Source organism: Drosophila melanogaster, chromosome 3L (assembly GCF_000001215.4).
Source record: "Drosophila melanogaster chromosome 3L".
NCBI lineage: Eukaryota > Metazoa > Arthropoda > Insecta > Diptera > Drosophilidae > Drosophila > Drosophila melanogaster.
In genome coordinates, this window is record NT_037436.4 from 7427614 (window position 1) to 7452201 (window position 24588).

General features: G+C 41.8%; 6 protein-coding genes across 8 annotated transcripts in view, besides 1 other annotated feature; 2 read left to right on the plus strand and 4 right to left on the minus strand.

The window, feature by feature from the left end:
- The window catches only part of CG42458 (uncharacterized protein), a 30891-nt gene that overhangs the window by 3787 nt on the left and 2516 nt on the right, over positions 1-24588 (plus strand). Inside the window, exons 2-5 of the mRNA NM_206288.4 lie at positions 17554-17992; positions 18059-18166; positions 20452-20530; positions 22094-22965. Coding sequence (NP_996010.2) covers positions 17848-17992; positions 18059-18166; positions 20452-20530; positions 22094-22965 — 1204 coding nt within the window. The 5' untranslated portion in view covers positions 17554-17847. The remainder of the gene's footprint in view (positions 1-17553; positions 17993-18058; positions 18167-20451; positions 20531-22093; positions 22966-24588) is intronic.
- Positions 5149-7577, minus strand: Rac2. 2 transcript variants are annotated; one of them, NM_001274588.2, is made up of 1 exon: positions 5149-7577. In NM_001274588.2, exon 1 carries the CDS (start codon positions 6895-6897, stop codon positions 6319-6321), a length of 579 nt encoding a protein of 192 aa, NP_001261517.1. In that variant the 5' UTR covers positions 6898-7577; the 3' UTR covers positions 5149-6318. The 2 variants fall into 2 exon arrangements, with proteins under 2 accessions (NP_001261517.1, NP_648121.1); NM_139864.3 differs by having other exon boundaries at positions 6279-7577.
- Positions 9195-9853, minus strand: CG14835 (uncharacterized protein). Its single transcript, NM_139865.2, has one exon. It carries the CDS (start codon positions 9717-9719, stop codon positions 9261-9263), a length of 459 nt encoding a protein of 152 aa, NP_648122.1. The 5' UTR covers positions 9720-9853; the 3' UTR covers positions 9195-9260.
- Positions 10808-11792, minus strand: sphinx1 (the record flags this gene model as incomplete). The annotated part of the gene is made up of 2 exons (NM_168214.2): positions 10808-10962; positions 11033-11792. Coding segments are annotated over 2 exons (762 nt in total). The 3' UTR covers positions 10808-10960.
- sphinx2 lies at positions 11941-13120 on the minus strand (the record flags this gene model as incomplete). Of its 2 annotated transcripts, none has more annotated exons than NM_001316479.1 (2): positions 11941-12300; positions 12361-13120. In NM_001316479.1, coding segments are annotated over 2 exons (762 nt in total). In that variant the 3' UTR covers positions 11941-12298. The 2 variants fall into 2 exon arrangements, with proteins under 2 accessions (NP_001303408.1, NP_729256.2); NM_168215.2 differs by having other exon boundaries at positions 12086-12300.
- Positions 12194-12260: a mobile genetic element.
- On the plus strand, positions 23240-24546 carry CG33278 (uncharacterized protein). The gene has a single exon (NM_206289.2). It carries the CDS (start codon positions 23296-23298, stop codon positions 24490-24492), a length of 1197 nt encoding a protein of 398 aa, NP_996011.1. The 5' UTR covers positions 23240-23295; the 3' UTR covers positions 24493-24546.

Below are 24588 nucleotides of genomic sequence, written 5' to 3' on the forward strand. Positions count from 1 at the left end.
ATAATTAGCTAGGCAGCTCGTAATGTTGGGCCATAAATCCAGAGTCTGGCATTTCGTGTCAAGGCTCATCGGCAAATCGATTGATAAATTAATCAGAATTAGTCCTTGAAAAGCTATACTAAATATTTATAGGATACGTATTAGCTGCGCCCCAGGATAATCAACTGCAAGTGCTACGTTGGAAATTTTTCAATTTCAATTGTAATTTTAAATGTCCATCAATGGGTGTGGAGTAGCATAGGGCACCTTTAAAGCTTTAACGCATATCGCTTTATATGAAGATATAAATCTGGCAGAAGATATAAATCCATCCAACAACGAAGCCACTTAAGCCAACTTTGAATGTAGCTGACAAATGAAGACTGACATTTACCAAACAATTGAGCTGCAGATGGAAAAAAAAAGAAAATAAGGAGAGCTGACAAAACAGAAAAACCAAATTATTCCGCTTACAACTTGTCGCGACTGTTGAGTTTTTGAAAGCAACTTGTTGTAATAAAGCTTCAGATTTCCGCGCTTTCTATTTTTTTTGTTGTTTGGTGACTCTGAACGCTGAACGTGAAAGACTTAAAATAAAACCACTTAGTCGCTGAGCTCCATTTACAACAATTGTTTGAGCCTCGCGAGCCATGATAAAGTGTCCTCAGAGACATCAGTTACCAAAAATAAAAGGACGAGGGGAATTCCCGAATTCGCGTCAAATGCATGAACTTTTGGGGGCAAGAAGCATTTTTGAATAATTTCAACACTTAGCGGTTTTAGGGTGACAAATAGATACGTATGTGTATCTTATTAAGACTAATGTTTTTGGTTACGAGTCCGAAGTTTAAGTATAAACTACTTAACTCTTTAAGTAAATTTCCGGCCAAAGTAATTTGGTTTCTTTGCAGCATGTTAATAATTGCATCACTAAATCTTAGAATCCCCTTGCTACTAATTTCCTCTTTCCATAAATTCCTAAAGTTTCCGTCATTACTTAAGCCCTTCAAGCATTTTTGCGAACTCACAGCAATCCAAAGTCCAATGGGATGCGTAAATCCTTCGCTGGATTTCACCCATGCCGGAATAAAATTTATAAGAATTCCGCTGGCCAGTCGAGCGTATCCGCTTCAATTTAAACAATTAATGTCAATCTGCGCCGAGGGTGAATAATTTTTCTCCGCTCTAGAAACGTTCTTGGCGAGGAAAATATATTAAAAAGTAAGTTCATTTGATTTCATTAGATTCGATCCCACAGAGAATTCTATCTATTTACCTAAAAAGCCTTATATGCAAATGTAAATACTAAGCACACCATGACGGTGTGTGTTTTGTTTACATATATTGTAGATATATACATAAATTTTTCAAAAGCCAAACACACAAATACGAAAATCTTTGAACTGTATAGCTGAGGGTGGTGGTCAAAAATAGAGTGTAGCAAAAGATTCAGATACTTTTGAGCACTACCTGTGGCGCAACTAAGTGACACCTATTTTGGGATTTTAGTTGTGCCTTGTGTTCATTATTAACTGAAAGCTGACAGTTGGACATGTAATTGTGTTTAATTGAAAATGAAAAGCCTCACATAGAATCATACTCAAATTCAGAATGCACACCTGAAATCTTAAACACACACGCACGTACGTTTGGTCGATTTGAATGTCAGACTGGCAAGTTTTCAGCTTTTCAGCATCGCCCGTCGTCTGGCGGAAATTTCAACGTGTTCGGGATGTCAACATTTCCCTTACACTTTCCCCCGCCCGATCACCATTTTCCGTCCATGCAAATGTGGAAAATGCAACAAGTTGCCAGCCAGCCAACAAAATGGCGGAAACGTGTTGCTGTCTGACTGGCGTCGACTGGAAAATCAAAGCTCCACCGCCTGCATCCATGAATTATGGAATGCATATTTAAACGCAACTTTAAACTTTTTTATTGCACCGAGAAGGAGGAGCGATCCGAGGTGGGGAGGCATCCTAATTGTGCAAAACTTTCGCACACGCTTCATATCCTGGCAGCCGGTCCACATCCACGTCCGCGTCCCACGTCGCTGTTCATTGACTTTGGCAGCGTACAAGGATGCAGGACACACAGTGTGACTTTGTTTTTAATACACTCGACTCGACTCGCCTCAACTCCAGCTGCATCGATCGACGGGACAAACAAGGCTCGTCGCCTGTCTGGTCCTGCCGCAGTTCATTACTCCGCAGGACGATAATCCTGGCCCATCTTTTACACAATCAAAAATATTGAGATGCTCGATCTTTGATTTCCACAATAGGAACGCACAACTTTCTTAGTACGTTTTGTATCAAAACTTGCAAATTCTTCTTAAAAATTTCAATGTATGTATATACAATTTTTTAAACCATAAGCTAAAGTAATGTGAAGTACTAAAATTTTGTTGACTGCATCCTTTGCCGGCACGCTGTTGTCCTGTGACTCCTTGCTTTTTTGTTAGCCGCTGTCGATGCTTTACGTTGCCATGCTGGCCATGACAAAGATTATCAATAACAAGTCCGAGGCAGATACCCACATGCGTAATCCTTGCAACGGATATTGGCTACGCCACTAGATGGCTTCGCTCCTTTCGCCACAGCCCATTGAATGTCCTGCGTGTCCTGCCTGTTGGCCATCCATATCAATTGCGTCCTCAAGCTTTTGTTTGCTCACAGCAAGCATCGCGTTTTATTCCGCTTAAATATTCAGCATCTTAATGTGAAATTTGAAAATGTTGTAATTTCGAGTTAACTTGGGAAAAGCTGGAAACTATTGTTTTTCATTATTTCAACGTTTATTGATCTGTATTGAAGTCGTTTCCAGTTTGAGTAAAATCGATTTGTCCTATATTTTTTTGTTTTTCCATGAGCAGCCAAAACCAATAGCAGCATCACAGCGCACAAATGAATTTATTTTTTTTTAGTTGGCTGTTTTGGAAAACTCAACATTTCCGCCCATTCTCCGTTCGCATCATAATTTGCAATGTGTTTTCTGGCAGGAAGTTGCCGCTGAAAATATGCTGAGAAAATAGCTGGGTGGTTTGGGCGGGGATGTGAAAAGGTGTCCGAGCTTGTCATATCCTGTTGGCAGAGGATCAGGTGCAAGCATTTTCCACACCGGAAGTGTGAAATATTTTGACCTCCCCCAGCGCCAAGCTCACCTGAATTTACCTTCATCTTATGTGGCATGGAATTTTTACGCTGGAGCGTATTTTATTGGCATTTTGTACGAAATTTGTGGCCAGCAAGGAATTCTTTCGGAAATTTTCATATTAAATTTTTCCACTTTTCCCAACGGCCACGAATTCGCTGGAAATCTCTCAATTAAGCTGAAAATCGCCACGATTCCATGTTGCTCACCGAGCGTATAATTGATTTAGCCAAATTGTTAACCGCTTGAAAACGGACAAATTGCGCAAGCCTCTTTTGCAAAACCTGGCCCTGGAAAATCAGGACCAAATGGAGCTGTAAGTCCGCCGGGGAAGCTTTTAATTTCACGCATGCAGTGCATAAATTTGCCATTTCCATTTGCATTTACATTTGGCATGGGGCATGATTATGCGACACTTGTCAATGGATTTGCATCGCACAGCAGTTGTCCACTTAGCGGTATTGGCCATTCTGCAGTTTTCCCACTTCGATTTGATGGGAGGGGGATGGGGTGATAATCAAGGAATAATACCGTTCACATTCTAAAATTTGGACTGTGGTTGGTAAATGGAAAATTAAAGGGAAAATCAAGCCAATTTTATTATATGCCTTTTATTTATGAGAGCATTGGAATGCTGCTGTTTACAGGTGAGAAATAAATTTCACATTGGAAAAAGCACAGTCATTTGCATTTTAGAGGAATTTTATAAACTAACTATACAGACTTTTTTGTATGAAATGTTTTTTAAAGACGTAGGAAAATTTGGAAATTAATTGAAGCCAGCATGAAGCACAAAGAAACCTATACATTTAAAACTGTTATTTGTATAACTTGCAAACACGTGGATCTCGTTTATGAAATTGATTATAAATGAATTTGGTATTGTTCTGTTACAAAGTATCTGCATGCAATGTAGTAGGGCAATTGTATCTGAACATGCCGAACATTCCACGCCTGTCAACGCGTCTTCACTCAGCGGCTTCTTCAGCGGTGCATTCTAGAGCCAAAAGTGCAAATTCTAAAGGTGCAGCCAAATTCTAGATGCTAGCCAAATGTTTTTGCTAATTAAATTGACTTCGTTGGTCTCCCTATCCTTTACGGCCTCTCTCTGTTTTGATTGCTGCCTGGTGCCGCGGTGTTTGTTCAAAATGTGGGTCAATTATGCGATTCGTCGCGTCACAGACAAAACCACACGATGGGTTGGTGATGGTGGTGTGGCAAAAACATCCATCAGTGGCCATTGAAATGTGCGGGAGGATGGGCACAATTCGCACAGCAGGTTGTCTTATGTAATTATTTGTCAAATTCACACACTGAGCAGCGGCAGTGTGGGGCCATGCCCACATCCGCTAACGAGCCGCAGACACACGGTGACCGCAAAGCCATCGAAAACCACCCACCCAAAACACCCAAATCACCCAAACCAGCCCCTCATCATACTCGTATCCGCGGGCAATCAATCAACAGCTGGCTCATTATGACAATCGAAGTATTCTATAGATATAGATAGAATTGAAAGAAAGCGGAGCATAAAGACATAAATAAATATGATGTAGCCATTATAGTATATAGGCATATGTATGTATGTATGTATGATAGGACTGAAACTGGCAAATTGCTTAGTCAACCGGTCCGGGGATCAGAACTTCCGGCGTGTCCGGCAATCGGAAATAATTATCTAAAATTTGTGACAAATGCGGGTGCAGATAAGATTAAAGTTGCCAGGCGTGTGCAATTTTCCCCACTAGCCGAAAAGTATGCAGCAGTTCAGGGGTCAAGCACCATTGCATTGCCAACTATGAAAACCTTTAAATATACCCACATTACTTCCATAATAGACATAAATCTGAATTGCACTTTGCTCCCAACATAATTCATCCGACTATTTAGTTTTGTACAAACGTTTATTTTGGTTGATTAATATTACACTCTTTATTGATAAATTATGTGTTAATATAAATAAAGTGTTTCCTTTTTTTTTAATTTACCGCTCGCTCTCTTTCGTTAAAACAAATTGGCAAAATGTATGCATTTATTTAACATAAATATCAGTATATAAATTAACATCAAAGTAGAGGCTAATTGTGCATTTAGTATACATTAAATCAAGTCCAGGCAAATGCGTTGAGCGGGAAGACCATTGATCAGACACACACACACACATTCACACGTAACTCTAAATACTATATGTATAAATGAAAGTTCTTTTTTTGTCGGCTTCCCACATTCCCCGATTGTTCAGATATTGGCCATAGGCGGGGCCTTTCCTGGGGTTTTTCTTCCACACCCAGATAACGGCTATCTGGTACTGGTTATAGTGACTGCGTTTGGGGCGCTAAAGGCTATAAATCGTCTAGATTTATTTACAATTAATTTTATTTGATTTGTCATACGTTTCTCAGGCCGAATTTCATTTGCAAAGTTCTAATTTCTGCTGTTTAATATAATGCACTTGCGTTTTAAGGCAATTTATGGATTACTATTTGCGAAAATCAAAATTTCTTTTTTTGCAATTAACATTATATAAAAAATGTTTTTTTAATTAGTCGAAATCATTTTTAAAATGTTAATTCTTGTATGTCATAAGCGCAAAAGTATGAGTTGTACTTAATCTAAATTCTAAAACAAGTTAGTCATTAAAAATACTACGAAACAATAACTCAGAACAGAAAAATTTAAACATGTTATCTAGAGCAATATAGAAATTAATTTGAGCAATATTACATCAAATATCTCAAGTTTTAGAAGTTCTTCCACATTTATTTTACTGTGTACGCACAATATCATACTTATATGCTTATGTGTATATCTTTCTATCCGTGATCTGCCCCCCAGAGACCCCTGGCCCCGCCCCCACCCTGTGTAGCCCCCTTGCTGATAGCTGTGTTGTTGTTTTTGTGGCTGCTGCTCCCCCACATAAAGCTGACAATAAAAACAAAACTACGCTCACTCATTCACACACTCATGCCGTCACACTCGCAACCCAGAGACGCGCTCACACTTGCACTCACATCACACACACACACAATACACACACTCACACACTATCTGCTGTAACTAAAGACCCAACAAAGCGAATATGAATATTTTGCACAGAATTTTGCGCTTTGTTCTCTTCTCTTCTCGTTTTTTTTTTTGTTTTTGTTGAAGTTCTTCGCGTTTTTGTTTTGGGTGGGTTCAAAGTTCTTAGAGCAGGGCGCACTTGTGCCGCTTGGGTCCTCGAACGACAGGACATAGCACGGATCGTATGGCCTCGTCGAAGACCGTCTTCAGACCCTTTTGGGTCAGGGCCGAGCACTCCAGATACTTGACCGCAGCTATTTCCTTGGCCATCGCCAGTCCTTGGGGATAGGTGATCGGTGTTAGCTTCTTGTCCTTCAGCTTCTCGATCGTCTGCTTATCGTCGCGCAGATCCAGTTTGGTGCCGACCAGGATTATCGGCACACTCGGGCAATGATGACGCACCTCGGGAAACCATTTGGCTCGCACATTCTCAAACGATGCCGGATTCACCAGTGAGAAACAGATGAGAAAGACATCCGTTTGCGGATAGGATAGCGGCCTCAGGCGATCGTAGTCCTCCTGTCCAGCCGTATCCCAGAGGCCCAGATTGATGGGCTTGGCATCCACCATCACATTCGCCGAATAGTTGTCGAACACCGTGGGTATGTACTCGCCGGGGAAGGCGTTGGTCGTATAGCTGATCAGCAGACAGGTCTTTCCCACCGCTCCGTCGCCCACAACCACACACTTGATGGCCTGCATGATGAAGGCTACTGTACTGGTGGTACTACTGGGCAATCGATGGGTTCAGCAGCTCGATGGGTTGCTTGTGCGCTGGGGGCAGAGGGTTTTTCAGTGGATCAGCTGGTTTCGTGCTCGATTTCCAGTGGCTCAACTGGTTTTCTTTGTGGCAGCTTAACTTATAATTACTTTGGGGTAATTCATTCAATTCAGTAGGTCAGACAGTTTTTGAATGCTTCGATATTTGTACTTTTGAACTATTTTGTACTTTTCTTTTTTCTGTTCAACAGACAAATTTTAGTCACACAATTTAGTTTTGCCTTGTATCGCAGCTCAGCTAGTTTTTCTAATTGTATAGCTTTTGCTTTTCGCGTTGGCGTTTTGCTTTTATTGTTTTTTTTTTTTGGCGATTATACAATAATTTGCTCACGCACTAATACAAATTCTGCCCACACACACACACACATTCAAGCAATCGCGTACAGAGAGAGATGCGAATTTGAAGTGGAGTTTGATTTATCGCGAAAGTTGTCAAATCAATATTCTTAATTGAAAGCAGAACCGTGACGGCGTTCTTTCTGTTCGGTCGGTATATTATTTATGAATTAATTGGGCCCGCATATGTGGGGATTTGCTGATTTTCTGTGGCAGAAACGGAAAAAACACGCCCAAACGCTGTGAAATCTTCGCGGCGATTGAAGAAAATTTCTGCCTCCGCTGGCAGTTGTTGTACTTGTTTTTTCACTGTAGTTTTCGCTCTTTCAACTGGCTTGTACGGCTGTCTCGCTCGTTCGCGTGCGTTAGTCGCTTAAACGAAGCGCTGCGCGCATACGCTCTCCCACACAAAGAGCGAGCGAGCGAACGTGAGCGAGAGCGGCACTGGCACAGTGCAGTCCCATAAAATTAGTCACAGTGAGTCATTCGCTCGGTGACGTTAGTCGTGGCAATCCACAGAGAGCAGAGCGAGACAGAGATAGTGAGTCTCTTTACTTGACCTTGCTTTGGTCGTTTTTGTAGAGTTTTCTATATTCGTTCGACGGTTTTCCACGAATTTCCCGACCGTTGCTGTTGTTTTGAGCCAATTTCCACGCGACTAGAGGCTATCAGAGATGTGCGGTACCCAACTCAGGTACAAATCGCCCGTAGCTTATCGCGGTACAATTACAGTGCCACACCAAAAACAAGCAAAACGTTGATATCGCGCGATATAAATATTAATTGAACAATATTTTTTTTATTGATGAATCAATTATGTGACCTAAATATGTGTCACAGTCTTTGGATGAATATACTTAAATGGAAGTATTCATATTTTAAAATTGGAAACTCAAATTTAGATTCTGGAATTACTTTTAATTCTCCTTAATTCGGGCCATATTAATTTACGACCGTTACATCCCATCTAATTCTTAAACGAATTATTAAATTTTTCATGACCAGCGATATTTGCTGCCGTTGACTGTTTTAATGGACCACAAAATTGCGTGTGTCGGCAAAAACCAAAGCCCAAGGAATAACAAACAAATAACATTGGCAAACAGTGCAAAATATCGACAGTAAAAACCGAAAAGCAAAAACAGAACCCAAACCGAATCCACCGAATCCGCCGCATCCGCATTCAGCCAAAAGTGATAGCCGAAATATTTCGTGTTTGTGTTTTGGCTTCCGCCCCACCAACCAGAAGCCCAAAACATCCCCCCCCCCCGTCCTCCACATGCCACGCCCATTTTCGCATTGATTTTAAAATGGAAATGTTTAAAGTGCCGTCGGCGAATATTTTCGCATTTAAGTTAATTTCTCGCACTGCTGATGGTGCTGCTGTAATTGGATAATTAAATAGGCGCCACAAAATTTGTTCTCCAGCAATCCGAACAACAAGCACGAATATATGAATTTCAATAATATGCATTTTCAAAAAGTTTTTAATGGAATTTACTGTAAAAAATCCGCAACAATTAAATCGCCAATGAAGTCCGTTCAAGTGGAATAAATGTTTCTGTTTCCGTTTGTGCGTGGATGAATCATTCGATTTCGTATTCGATTTCAAGTGGGCGGGTGGGCGTCGCAAGGTTATCAGCGGGTCAGGGCGTGAAACAAAAACAACACTTTTTCGAATTAATTTTCAAATTACAGCGTAATTTAATAGATTAACCAATCGAAAGCTTTTGGCTAAAACAATGGTGTTAAATTAAGTTGAAAAGCGATAAGCGCAACAAATAATGCAGTTATCAAATTACCTTTCAGCAAAGTTATTTACTTAAACCATAACATTTTGAAACCCAAATGAGCCTTTAAGCTCCCAGAAAAAAAAAACATTTGATTGCAGTGTACCTATATTTTCCATTGCTAGCATATCCGGTGGTCAAAAGGGTTCATCAAGGTTTTTAAAGAGGCGGGTTTTCCCAGTGAAATTGGGATGTATACCTGGTACACCTGGTACTTCCAATCCCTGGACTTCGCTTCCGGCTCGTTGCACCCATCTTCTGCTGCCGCTTCTTCCTATGCGTCTTGGCATTTCCACGACAGATTCTACGCTTACTTGACTGAACATCAGAGCGCGTCCTTTGCACTGTGACCTGCTGAGGCGACAGGACATTGACGGTTAACCTCATTGCCGACTCGATGGATGGTCCGAATTGGGCCATCAAATAGGGGACTTCCTCGAACAAGGACTGCTCCTGGTCACTGAGTGCGTGCCAAGCGTTGCGGGCTTCCTTAACCAGTGTGACAGCTGGTATATTCTTACAATCGCAGCCTAGGCGGTATTCCCGCAGAAAGTTGTACGGGGCACATTTGCTGATGAACACTGGCGACTTGGAGCCAATGCTATAGCTGTAGTCCATCGGAATGCCGGGAATGGAGGCGAATTTTATGCGGCACGGGCGAGATGATCAGGAAACTCAATAATTTTGGTAAAGTCGTGGCACTGGGAAATGTGTTTTATCAAATATTTAACATCACATCTACGAATCGGTGTATTTCGAAATACAAGCGCTGCTGACATATACGAAAACAAATTTCGGATTACTTGTTTCGTTTCGAAATCGATTAGGTACATATATGTGAATTTTTTATTACCAGAAGTTAACTAACAATTTGCTGCTCTGCATAGTAAACAATTGCAATTGAAATGCCGCACTGAACCGCTTTGCATTAATCGAGTAATCTTTGGCATATTCAGGACTTTATCCGCATATCCTTATTACGACGTGTCCATTGCGGAGTGAAAAACTGTGCAAATAATTAAAGCCAAAGTGCGATACGTATGACAGTGAGTGCAACAATTATTTGATTACTGTCGCCGGGACTGCCAGTTCCCAGTTCAGTTCCCTTTGCCACGTAATTGGCGGAGTGATATATGCACATATACATATATATACATTTATATGAATATATATCCCAACCCCCGGTAATCGATGCAGGAATTTCATGGGAACAGCTTGCTGGCCATTATGCAGCGAGTTATTCATAATTGTTGTTGCTGCCCAAGTGGCAGGAAAATGCATAACAAACTGAAAAATATTCAAGCCATTTTTATTGCCACACCAGACGAACCGCACACTACATATACAGATATACATATATATACACACACATATATATATATATATATATATATATATATATGGCGATAATGAATGAATGTGCGCTAAAGAACCGCAGCCTGAACAGAAAAGAGCGAAATAAAGCAAATAGTGCAACTTCAACTGTAACAGGGCTACAATAACAATAAATTTAACACTTTAACGATTGTGTTATATATAATATCCCCAAATTGCAATACAAACCAAATTATTTTAGTTTAATAAGTTTAAATACGGCAGTAGACTTTTAGGAGTCCTGTATTTTGGGTGTGCTAATCCCAAGCTGTAAAATATTTGATACTGTGTACTCAAATAACTAACAGAGTTAAGATAAGAAACTGCATTTTGCAGAATATTTACAATAATTTTTATTAATATTTTTTAAAAACATGACATGACATGACATGCTTTGTTTCCAGAAAAACTTTGTTTTTTGTATTTTTGTTTGATTTATTTTTCTGTTTATTTTATGGGCAGCATTATTAAAACGTACATCCTTGTTCTGCAATGAATCAATTTAGCCATTCACCTTTATTAGTAAAAAAAAAATAGTTCATATTTGGAATACTCACAGAATCCCACTCCGGATACACGCTTTATCCACTTTATATGATCGCTGACGCGTATGTGTACCGAAGGATATCCAATGCTGCAGTTTTCGGGCATGAGCCATATGATGCCAATGAAGGTTGGATTCGGCCCCATTGTGACCACCGCACCACCAATGTCACCCTCACAAACTCCTTTAAAACCCTCGCCGGAGGTGCACATCTCATACCATTTCAATGGCGTATAGTATTTGGCGCACTCCGTGTTATTCATGACCTCCACTTCTATGCAACGCATCCATTCGGGCAGCTTAGCATGTCGTTTTTCGGTTCCGTAGCCACAGACCATGGTCATATTTCCCACGTATCGTTCGAATCTTGTATCATAAGCTGGAACGCGAACACGATCCATTCGACGATCAAACTTTTGGTAGGGACACTTAACCAGGGCAATTACATGGTCATTATCATAATGAAAGCGGAAGTTTTCCTTGTAGATCCTTATAATGTCAAAGCCCCTATACGATCTTCTTGATGCGAGGTGGACCTCAATGTAGCTATATTTTAGAACAGTCTTGACTGTAAGGATCCATTGATTCGAAATGATGGTGCCGGCTCCGTAGTTCAGGGATGAAGTTTGACTTTTGAAGTAGACGATTCCAACTAGGTATATGATTGTAAAGGTCTTGGCCCTATAGCCACCGGCGATCCTGGGACTCAATTTATTTTTTTCACCGACCGAAACAGTTAGTGATAGGACTAACAATGTCACAACGAGCTTCATTGCCAAACAGTAACAATCTGTTACTTTACTACTGTTGGTTTGAATAATATTCGTGGTATGTCGAATCAATTTTATTATTCCTATTAGTTGTAGAGCTACAGGGTATACTCGATTCGTTGGATAGTATGTAACAGATAGTGGCAATCGTGTCCGTATGTATTCTTGGGATGGATTATGTGCTAAGTCATTCTGGGCATGCCCGCCTGTCCGTCCGTCTGTCCGAATGTCTCAATGCCGCTCTGGTGATCTTAAAAACTAAAAAAGCTAGAAAATCAAAATTCAACAAGCCAATTCTAATGACACCTGGTCACGCCCATTGTATTGTCCAAAAATCGATATTTCTTCAATTAATTTTTTGTTTTGCCCATTTCCATCGATGTGTCAATTTTGAAATGTCTGCCTCGTACTTCCACAATCTGAGTAACGGGTATCTGATAGTCGAGCAACTCAACTATAACCTTCTCTCTTATACTGCTCCAGCTGCATAATTATACCATCTAATCGCTTTCTGAAATGAATCAATTTAGCCACTCACTTTCTATAGATGCATTATATTTGCGATACTCACAAAATCCTACTCCGGATACATGCTTTATCCACTTTATGTGATCGCTGACGCGAATGTGTACCGAAGGATATCCAATGCTGCAGTTTGTCGGCATTAGCCATATGATGCCAATAAAGGTGGGATTTGGACCCATTGTGACCACCGCACCACCCATGTCGCCCTCACAAACTCCTTTAAAGCCCTCGCCGGAGGTGCACATCTCATACCATTTCAATGGCGTATGGTATTTGGCGCACTCCGTGTTATTCATGACCTCCACTTCTACGCAACGCATCCATGTGGGCAGCCTTACCTTTCGTTTATCAGTTCCCCAGCCACAGACCATGGTCATATTTCCCACGTATCGTTCAAATCTTGCTCCATAAGCTGGAACGCGAACACGGCTCATTCGACGATCAAACTTTTGGTACGGACACTTAACCAGGGCAATAATGCGAGTTTTATCATAGTGAAAGTAGAAGTTTTCCCTGTAGATCCGTAAAATGTCATAGCCCCAAAAGGCTCTCTTTGATCCGAAGTGGGCCTCAATGTATTTAAATATCAGAACTTCCTTGACTGTGAGTATCCATTGATTTGAAATTATGGTGCCGGCTCCGAATTTGAGTGAGGATAATGGACTCTTGGCGTACACGATTCCAACTAGGTAGATGATTGTATAGGGCTTGGCGCGATATCCACCGGTGATCCTGGGGCTTAATTTATTTTTTTCACAGACCGAAAAAGTTAGTGATAAGACTAACAATGCCACAACAAGCTTCATCGCCAAACAGTAAAAAAATGTTACTCCATTGCCATAGTTATGAAAAATATTCGTGGTGTGTCGAATCAATTTTATGTTGGTGCGACTAATTTGCTTAATTTAATTTTGCATTCATTTTTGTACCTTTCCATTTTCTATAGTAAAACTCGGTGATTATTGCTATTTATTTCGGTATGATCAACACGTATATTTCCGCAAAATTTGTACACTCAAAATTTTAAAGCGTGAATTCCTTGGCTTTTTAATTGTTTAAATACTTTTCCGATTTCCCCGCTGCACTTTATCCATTGCAAATTTAATTTATTTAATGAGCATCGCAATAAAACGCATTTACTGTCAAGTGATAAAACGGTATTGCAGCTTCGAAGCGCGATGTTTTCCTTTTTTGTACCCCACCCCGCCCCTTGGCATATTTTTCATTTAAATGTGGTCCACATGTCAGTAGCATTTTCCTTCCATTTCCACAGCCTGTTGACAGCAGCAGCAATTATTAACTTTTGTGCGGCTGCTGCCATGGCGCCGTGTGTTTGTTATTAATTTCTTGTTATTTATGCAAATAGTTGGCACTTAATACGCCTGTAAATATATTTAAATATTTGTATCCATTTTTTTTTGTTTGTTTGTCCCTCACTCACTTTAAATTGTAAATTGTTTTGTGCATTACGATAAATTAACAGCAAACAAAAAGCAACAATGCGCCGGGTGGTGACACGTTCTCCGCTTATCGACAATTTTGAGTACTTTTCCGGAATTTTAAACTTTTCACCATGTACAAAGTATGAATTTCAAACCATGGTGCTTCCAAAAGTTAGACTCATTCGATTCTGGTCTCTAGTCCGAGTTCCATAAACTCGGCAGAGTTATCGCCAGCAGACGTGAAGTCATCTCTGGCCATCATATCGATGCACTGAGAGAAATAACCGAACTTCTTCATTTTTTTTAATAGCAGAATAATGAAAAATCTAGTTATTAAGTTTGTTTGGTTTTGAGTAAAAGGGATAAGCTTTTCTTCACGTTAGGTTTATATATTACAAAATTTATTTAAATTATTTTGAAATATTCTACTTATATTTGTTTGCTTTTCTTAGTGCATTCATGTGGATTCTATGCTTTTCGGAAAGGATTCCATTCGGTCCGACCGGGGTCACGTCTGCGGGTCCTTGTTGGCCTGGCCTGCCATGTCCTGGCCCGACTTCGTCCTGTTTGACTGCTTATGAATAAAGTTGTTTGCTGGCTTGTCAATGCACACATGGCATCATCATCATTCCTCTAACATTTCGGTACACCCATACCCCTTGGTTGGCCCCCCTTTCAATTGGGGTTATTTGTCGCTCTATCTGCTTCAGATCGGTGGGTGTGAGTGCCCCTTTGTTGACTTTTCGGCTTTCAATGGGCCACGACGTCTATTCATTTTTTGTGCTACGCTATTGGGGCTGCCATCAACACCATCCCCTTGGCCACCTCGAGCAATTTGAAATGAAAAGTTGTCTGCCATATAAACATATGTAGAGATGGAAAAAGAAAACGCAAGATGATACGACCAGTAGGCAGTAAATAGCAACAGGCGACAGCCGACGAAATGTGTCCTTTGACATTTGATCGCTCGCCACCGATAATCCTGACAGCATCGCATCGTTGGCTCTTCAACAACTCCGGCAGCTTAATGGGTTTCTGCATTATTTATGGCACGTCGAGACCCCATCAAAACGCTTTAATACGAACTGCTGGGTAAAAAGTATCGGGGTGCGAAATGCTCGAACAAGGAGGCTGCGAAATGTAGTCCACAGAGTCGTTGACTTTAAGCCGTAGACAATGCGGGGCATTAGGCATCCCGAGCCTGAGCGGATGCAGCAAAAGTAATTAAGCACTTTGCGGCAGAGTCCATCAACTTAGGTGAGAGGATCATTTAATTCAACAGTTGAAATAAATCTGAACTGCTTTAGTTTTGTATATTTTACGTGGCTTCAATATTTAGGGAGGAATCGCTTATATCAAATCTACTGTCCAAGTAAAGATTCCTTTAAACTAATTTAAAAAGCCTTAGGAATTTCTTAGACATCTATAATTGAAATGCATTTAATTTGTTGTTCGGTTTTATACCTCATGTAGAGCATTAAATATGCGACTTTTCAGTCGTGTGTCGTGTTTGTGTGTTTTCACCACACTCAATTACAAAGTTCAGCTCACATGGAGGCTCCACGTTGGCATCCTGAAGTTTAGCCGGCGACGACTTTTACTAACTCACTTGCCACGAGGCGTCTTAATTTACTTTTGCGCTCGGGCGTCTGGAAAATAAAAGTGCAAACGTTGGCAGCCTTTGTCCTGGGCCTAAAACGGCTGGCAGGACTCGAAAAGGGGAATGGGAAGGGTTTGTGAAAAGTGGAGACTACGGCAATTTCCTGCACATTTTCTAGCGGTTGAACTTGGGCTGCTGACTTGCTGCGCAGTGCAGTTAATTATAATTAAGCCAAGTTAACTAACCACTTGCAGGCACTTGAGAATCTCTATTGCCACACTCGCTAGTCCACAGAATTAAGACACAGACAACTTTAATATGTCAGCTACCCTTATTGTTGTCTTAATTAAAGTTGCGTTCATTAATATGCCGGCAGCGCCGAAATGTAGGCCACCAAAACTGTTGCATATTCAAACGTTTATTCAATATGACTTCACCCGGAATGGTTGTTGCTATTGTTGTGGGATATTCACAATGATGAACAGCAGACTTCAAGGAAGCTGTTATGCCATGCACTGTGGAAAATCATATTCATTTTCCTCATAATTGTGGAATGTGTAAAATTGCTGTGACTAGCATGATCATTGATCATTTAATATCATAAAACACTCATTAAATTCTTATCTACTAATCGTCTGGAATTCAAATGTTATATGAAACTTATCTACTTGGCACATCTGAGGGTTTTGTTCACGGTGCATTCGCCATCGGCGTTGTTCCTTCATTTGCAAGGACAATGCGACACAAAAATAGAAAGCGTTGAATGAGTGAATGAATGCCTGAATGGGTGAGTGAATGGATGAAAACCAGACAGAAGACTGGCAGGCAGGAATGCCATTATAATAAATAAAGAGTCTTTCACTCATAACTGGCGCACAATGCAGCCAAAGCCATGAATATCCCAACTCCTTGCTACTCCTTTTCTAGTTCCTCCATTTGATTTATGCCAAACAATGCAAAAACGCTTTTAATAAAACTGATGGGAAAAGCCGTAGATACCGATCAATGAATATTTACCAACTTCGTGCAGCTGCCGGCAATGTAATGCAGTTCTATGTCATTTTCTAAACACCCAATGATTGTCGAATGCAATATTCTACTAAAAAAAATAAAATTTAGTTCACCAATTTGCCTAATTAGTATGCTTGTGGATTTTTAATATACTGACCACTAAATAAACTTTTTAATTCATAGATACTGTTCGGTTTTTCTCTGCGTCTATTATCAGACTCCTTCCATTATTAGATTCAAGTTGAAGCGCCAAAAGCTTTCACAATTAACACCAACTGGCGCACCCATAAATCCGCAATAAATTCTTTAGGATGGGGATTGCATAAAAATCACATTAACAATTTGCTAGTACACGAGTATTTTATTTTTATGGCTGCATGTTTTATTTTTATTTCATGCACGTCTTTTGTACATTTTAATGCCCTTTGCTACCCACACTACCACACGCACACTATGCAAAGGAGCCACACACGCACACATTGAACACACATGTTGCCACAATGGGTGTGGTGGTGTGGCTGTTGTTGAGTGTGGGTGCGAGTGAGTGGGGCTGACAAGGACACACTGCACACTGTTGGCATCGAAAGCGCAATAAAAACGCTTAATTTTTCACTTTTACACGAGTGAGAGCAAAGTTTCTTTGTTGTTGCCGCTTCGGCACCTCTTCTCCATTTTTTATCCTTTTGCATCCTTTTTCAAAGGAAGGATAATGGGTGTGTCAATGGGTGTGTCTCCTTGTATAAGCCATTTGAAAGTTATTTAATTTAATAACAAGCACGAAACATGTTTCCAGTGAAAGCAAAAGGACATCAATAAGAAGAGGATATTTAGAAGTATAACAGAATAACCTTATAATTGGAAAAGTGTGAACAGCTACTCCTTAATTAATAAACACAAGTATTTCAAAGAATCAAGAACATGTAGTGTTTATATAAAAGGAAATTGTGAAAGCAGATTAAAGTATTAACCGATGAAAAAGTTTTTTCAATTAAAAGGCATTTTTGCATTTCAATTGCCTGGCATCAAGTTAAAAATTCCCAAAAATCAACACGACAGCGTAAAACTCATATACACAGATAAATAAATGAAACAAAAACACGCCCATTGATACTTTTAAGCCCAGTGGCAAACAAAAGCGAATGTGATTTTTATTTATTGTTCAATGCGTTTTTCTCCTATTTGGCAGATTTTCCAAGGGTACCGTACAATCTGCGACCGCTCACAGATTTGGATTCGTTAAAAGTGAAAAATCAGCCGGCGGAGTTTGAGGGGAAAACAATCCGACTGCAAATGCAATAAGCCGTCAACAAAAGCCCCGTCTTAGCCACAGACAAAAAAAAAGGGAAAAGCCAGCATCAAAAACGGGGACAACAACAGGGTTTTCGCCAGGATTGCGTTCTTGTTCTTTGAACACAGGTGCGACGCGGCTGCGCCCGTGCCCGTGTCCTTGGCAGGATCTGTGACGTTGCCAGTAGCCACCATGAAGCTGTCCAAACTGTCCAACCAGACCAACTCGCAGGATCCGCAGGCGGTCAACTCGCGCATCTTTGTGGGCAATCTGAATACCTTCCAGTGCTCCAAAACGGACGTGGAGCGCATGTTTCAGATCTATGGTCGCCTCGCGGGTAAGTCCTTGTCATCCAGCAACCAGCCTCATTCCCTCTAAATCTGACTCCCCGAACATCCTGCAGGCATATCCATGCATAAGGGCTATGCCTTTGTGCAGTTCACCAATCCATTCGATGCTCGGAATGCCTGCCACGGCGAGGATGGCAAGACGGTCCTCAGCCAGACATTAGGTAAGGAATTAGGTCTTTACATGTCCTACAACATCCTGGTGACATCTCCTAGTTATTATTTCATTTTATCAATTTCACTGTTAAGCAAATTGAACATTTAAGTAGAGAAACTTTTTTTTTTCGAAGATTTCTGGAATTATTTAAAACATTATTATTTGAACGAAATCCTTAAAAATAATCGAAGACAGCCTCTATGATGTTAGCCAACTGCAGTCTTCTCACTTCCTTCATCTTCAAAACGGGTATATGATAGTCTAGACAGTGTTTACCTTTAAAGTGCATAAAAGTTGTCTTAAATCTGTGCAATTTCTGCGTCCCTTGAAATCGCCGCTAACGAAGGCTGCTGCTTTGCATAGACATTTTAGACCTTAACCCTCGTCCGCGCCTTGGCCAAAGTTGCATGTTCGCAGGATATCGCCAGTTATGTGGCTCTGAAAGTTTGAGTTTGGGGCATTCGTCAGGTTAATGGCCGCCGGCAGCGGAAGCGTTGCACTAAAATCGAACAAACGCGCGAAAAAAGCCACAAAGGCGACGGACGGGGAAAAGGAAGTAGGTGCGGATGGTATGGCCTGTCCTGGCTTATGGCTTACATACACACATAGTAGGCAATGGTAATGAAGGAACCGCCAACGATCCTGGCATGTGTAGTGGCCATATCTCCAGGCACCCTCCGCACTAATGTCTGAGTATTTCGACGGGCGGAAGTCGCTGCCGGCCGCAAAAACTTAAAGTGCGGCCGACATAAATCTTGGCACGATACTTTTAATGAAATTTCAATGTTATGCCAGACAGTCGACTGTCTTTTGTATCTGCCTCTTACCCTGACTATCCTGACTATCTGGCAGTCTAGTCGTTCGGCGTTTAATGAAATAATTCAACGCCAGTTGCAGCTGCCATGTTGACGATTCTGTGATCCTCTTTTCTGTTTTTTTTTTTACTCTTTTATTTACTATTTTTTTTTTTTCGTTTCTGCAGTGCGTGTCTCGTGTGGAGAACAAGTTAATGCACTTAGTGCTCTGTGTCGGTTGATGATGATGATGATGCTTCTGCTTCTGGCGGCAACGCGGCGGATGCTTCATATTCATACGCCCCGTTCGCCGAAGCAAACAAAGCGCCATTTCCAGACTCTCATGGAAAATACTCTCCCGCTTATGCAAATGCGAATCGCAAAATGTGGAATGCTAATTCCACTGATTAGGAAAAGAAGAACAACGACAACGAAGTGGCCGGCATAATATTTCATTGCTACGCGCCATTGACTTTGAAGCGGCCAGGCAAACTAAAGCGATTTACACTGGGCTACCCAGTGGAGATGGTTGGCTGGAACTTGTGCAAATCCTTCTTACGCTTTTATCCTTAATCTTAATTATAGCCTGCCAGCCCAACAGTCGGACAGTGAGGCAGTAAAAGGAAAAAAAACAAAAATAACAAAAAAGCCAAGAAGGAAATGGAGCAGCTGAAAAAAGAAAGTCTCAAAGCCTTCACGCCCGCTTTTCTTGCAGTATTTCTCTTTTTGTAAGCCAAACCCACCAATTTGTAGATAGCTCTGGGTTCCTCTGAATTTTACCCCTGCCCACCTATTTTCCAACGGATTGGAGGCGCAGCCGTCCCACTTCAAACTTTGTCATGAATTATGATGAACGAGCGTGGGCTGCGAAATCCTGGTTCTTTCCGAAAAGCTATCCGTATCCACCCTTTTCATAAAAAAATCAAATGCGGTTTGGGTTTATAAAGCTATTTGAATACACTTAGGGAATTGAAAATACCGCATAAAATACTTAAGCTGTGTTAAATATAGAAATATCTAACGATTTAATAATTCCGCAGAATTATAATAATTTTTCGAACTACATGAAAATCACTTTTAAAGCTCATGTAATATAGTATGGATTTTTAATGTTAAAGAGCAATTCTTCTTCGACCATATATTGTATTTTGGTTTGCATCATAGCTTTTTTGCATTAACAATAACTGACAATGTACTTTCTGGCTTTGGCGCACTTTTATTGAGATTAATGATTGGGATGCAGCCAGATTGAATTAACCGAGAACTGCAGCTGGTCAATGGAAATGCACGTAGAAAGAAAAAACAAAACATTTTTAATCACTCACATTTTGTCTATTCATTTGCATAATGAAAGGAGTAGGTTTATAAAGGACTGCCTTTTGTGTTTCCAAACAATGACTTCAAAGAACACTGAAATTTTGTATTCTTATATTTTTCGGATATAATACAGATTGCCTTTTGTCATTAAGAATTTCCCATTTCAAATTCCCATTTCCAGATGTCAACATGGTGGCCGAACCGAAAGCGCATCAGATCGGAAGGAAAAGGCAGAATGTGAGCAAGACCGGAAACGATTGGTGAGTCCAACGCTGTGTTACCAAGGATACCAATTTGGTTCTAGCCTCATTTCAATTTAATCTAAAAGTTAATTTTGCTCAATTTAACGCCGCCATGTGGCCATTCACTTGGACTGTATTTACATATCATTTAACGGGTGGTTTTTTTTTCGAGTGCCCGCCCCACAAGTAAATAAATAAATAAGAAACCATTCATCAGGCGATGGGGTCGCCCTTTGTTTCAACTGCCCGTCCGGCATAAAATATTTGGCTGTCAACGGCTAGCCGGACTTTTTGCGCCCAACCGGAACCAGGACACTTCAGGCCAAGTTCTCGTCTCCATTGCTCTACTCACTTTCTCTGCTGTGTGTGGAGGGTCAGTTGGTGTTCGAGTTCGCTGCTTCAAACGTAGTCGTACTACGTATACGAGTATTTATGTGTGGGTATCCTGCGGATCCTGTGAGTGACAGTTGCAATGTATGCCATAATGTCCTGGCGCTGACATGTGCACTTGTTTGTCTTTGTCGTTGGCGCGGCCTTAATGATGACTGAGCGACATTCACAATTTATTTGGGCCTTGAGCTTCCAGACCTTCCAGCACTCGTGTGGAAATATTTAATTTAAGCTTAATGACGCCGAAACGAAATGTCGAATGCGTTTTCGCTTTGGCTTTAAAAAGACCAACGACGCGAACGACGACGAGAAGGGGGGGGGGGGGGGGGAGAGAGAGGAGAGTTTGGGGCGGAAAACCCAACTGACATCGACTTGATTGTAATTAAAACGCAAACATGTCACGGCCCCCCGCTCTATCGAAAACCCATAGCTATGTCCAGGTGCTCTTGTGTTTGTCATTAAACGGCTGCTCAGGTGAGGTTGCCATCCTCTGACCGCACACAAACTGACCGAAAAAGCCACAATTGTTGCACTCCACCACCCAAGCCCACTGCCCCCACTCATTTGACCACAATTGGTTGGCTTCGTCAGGAAAACGTTGGGCGGTGGTGGGGGGGGTGTTCATTTTCGTCCTAGCACGGCATTTGTATCAATCACTGGTAACATGACCCAATGGGAGACCTCGGCACACAAACACAATTGCCAAATGACAATTCAAACGATGGCAATGGCAGCCTAAACAAATATTGACGGACTGATGGGTTGAGCAAGTGACTGACTGACATTGAGGTTGGGCAACAGTTGGCAGGTTCTTCATTTGCAGTTAATGAGAGAAAAATCACATTTATCATTGGTCTTGGTTAAATGGGAAATTTGGTTTGTTACTATAAGTAACAAAAACCATATAGTAAAACTATTTTTTAAACCATTAGCAGGGTATTGACAATTCGTTGTTTCCGCTAAAACACACAACTATCCTATTCCCTGCACATTACTGAATAGCATACTTTTGGGGATTGACGCTGCTGACACTTCAATTAGCGAACAAATATTGGTTGAGCAGATTACGAGCTATAAATGGACACTAGTTTACTAAATGCACTGATAAAAATATGAGTTATACACATATAAGCACCAAGATTTGGATAGTTGGGGATTATTAAACAACCTTTTACTTTTCTCTCCGTGCAGGGACTACTTCTACGACAGCTACTGCTCCTCGGCGCTGTTGCGCGGTGGCGGCGGTGCAGGCGGGGGCGGTTCGAATGGAGTGCGGGCCAAGAAGCGAAAGCGTCTGATGACCAACGGCGGCGGTCTCGCTGTGGCCGTGCAACAGCAACAACAGCAGCATCATCACAGTGCGGCCGCGGTGGCCGCTGCTGCGGCAGCTGCCGTCCATCAGCAACAGCAGCAGGTGCAGCAGCAGCAGCAACAGCAACACCATCAGCAGCAACAGCAACAGCACCAGCAGCAGGTTGCTGCCGTTGCGATGGCGGCCATGGCCAATTTGTTGCCGCAGCAGCAGTTGCTGCTGCATCAGCAGAATCTGCTATCGAATGCGGCGGTGGCCACAACGGTAACGGCGGCTCCAAGTTCCATTCACTGGTCGCAATACAAACAGGAGCAGCAGCACCACCCACATGCGCACCACCCGCACCACCAGCAACCGTTCGGATTCCAGCTGAAGAGCAGCGTGGCTGTCCAGGCGACGACATCGCCGCAAAATGCAAAGTCTGCAATAATTGCTAATCAAACGGCGCTCGGCGAGCCATATCCGGTTGGAGCCGCCGCCTTTGCCGCCCATCAGCAGCAACATCAGCATCAGCAGCAGCATCAGCAACCGTTGCTGCAGCCGTTGACTCTGGCATTGTCCCCACAGCAACCGCAGCCTCATCAGGCGGCAACGCCACTACAATTGCACAGCCAATTGATGCAGCAACATCAACATCAGCAGCAACAGCAACAGCAGCAACAGCAACAACAGCAGCAGCACAACCAACAGCAGCAACATGCTCAGGAGCAATTAAGTTTGCATCAGCAATGGGGACCATTCAAAGTCTACAGTGAGTATTGACTTCAGTTTGCTCAAAAGGATGCTGGCCAATTGAGGGATAAAGCCGGAAAAGTATATTTTAATGATTGTCTGTGGTTTCATCTTGGGATTATCAAAAAAGCAGTAAGCTTTTATAAGTTAGTAAAACAGCGGTTAGATTTTCTCTCCTTACTTGACTAAAAAGACATTTTTGAGTAGGCATCTTCAAGATAATTACGATAAATACGAATAGGACTATATATATTTTTTTTAATAATTATCCAAAAATTTTCGTCTAGTTGTCCTGGTTGAACGGGTCAAAAATGCTGACGCCTGACTACCGAGTCTCTGAAAAAGAGAAATGAGTCACGTTGCCACTCTTTTGGCCATTGCAAGCGTATTCAGTGTCGTTCGGGGTCAACAGCAAGTTATGCCAAAGCCCGTGGCGGAAATCCCTTCACCGCAGCCTCTGCCCGCGGATTACGTGAAGGGAATACTTAGCCTGAAGAGCAGTCTGCTGACCAACAAGCAGGCCTTGGGTTACGCCACCAGTCAGGAGGTGAACGGCCCCGCTTCCGTATCCGGAATCAGACCTGGTATGCGATATACACAGCAGTTGGACGTACAGCAGACGCAAAGCCAGCCGTTGCAGGAGATTCAGGTTGAACCCGTTGCCAATCTGAGGCCATCAGCGATAGCTCAGAGCAGCCTTCAATCCCAGATGCCGTCGGCCAAGTTGAATCGATATAACCAGGAGTTCCCCGCCTTTCATCTATTCCAGCCGCCATTTGTGCCATTGCCAAAGCAGCAGGAACGACAGGAGACACACGATCCGGCGCCAACTGCCGAGCAGCTCGAGTTGCTGCAACAGTTGTCCGAGTTCTTTGGCCAGCGACAGCAGATGCAACAACAGGTGCGACCGCAGGAGGCAATGAATTGCGCTGAAGTGGATCAAAATGAGGGAAAAGGAGAATGCGAAGCGTTTGCGACTACCGAGGCTTGTGACTCCAATAAAAATGAAGAGGAGGATTCGATATCCGTCGATGTTAAGAACGAGGAGCGGGAATCTACAACAACAAGCACTGTTAAACCATCTTTGGCTCCAAAAACGAAGGCAACTAAGCCTCCAATCGGCAAGACTACCACCCAAAAACCTTTGACAACGCGTGCTACCAAAAGTACGACAAGAAAACTTCCATGTTGCACCAAGCCAAAGAATCACGGTGTCGCTGGGACTCCAAATGTCATCAGCTTTTCTCTGAATGTACAAAATGAAAATATGGAACAGCCAAAGTCTTTGCAACAGCAACCTCGAAGTGGTAGACACGCCATTCAGCCTGATTTGCGCATAAATGCCATTACAAACATGTTAAGATATCGCAGAAAAAGGGCTCAGGCTGTAGCTCCATATCCCAAACCCTTTTCTTCACAAAAGGATCATGAATTGCAGTTGCAGAGCCGATCGAAACGAAAAAGAGATAGGATCCTGGACAAAAAGCAACTGCTTCAGGCTGAACTGAAGATTTGGCCGATTAGCATAAGATCTAATTCGGTGTAACGATTGCAATAAGTTCACAATATTCATATATTTTTTTAATGCAATGATTAAAATAAAAAAAATTAAAACAATTGAACTGCTTGCCTTACAGAAGCT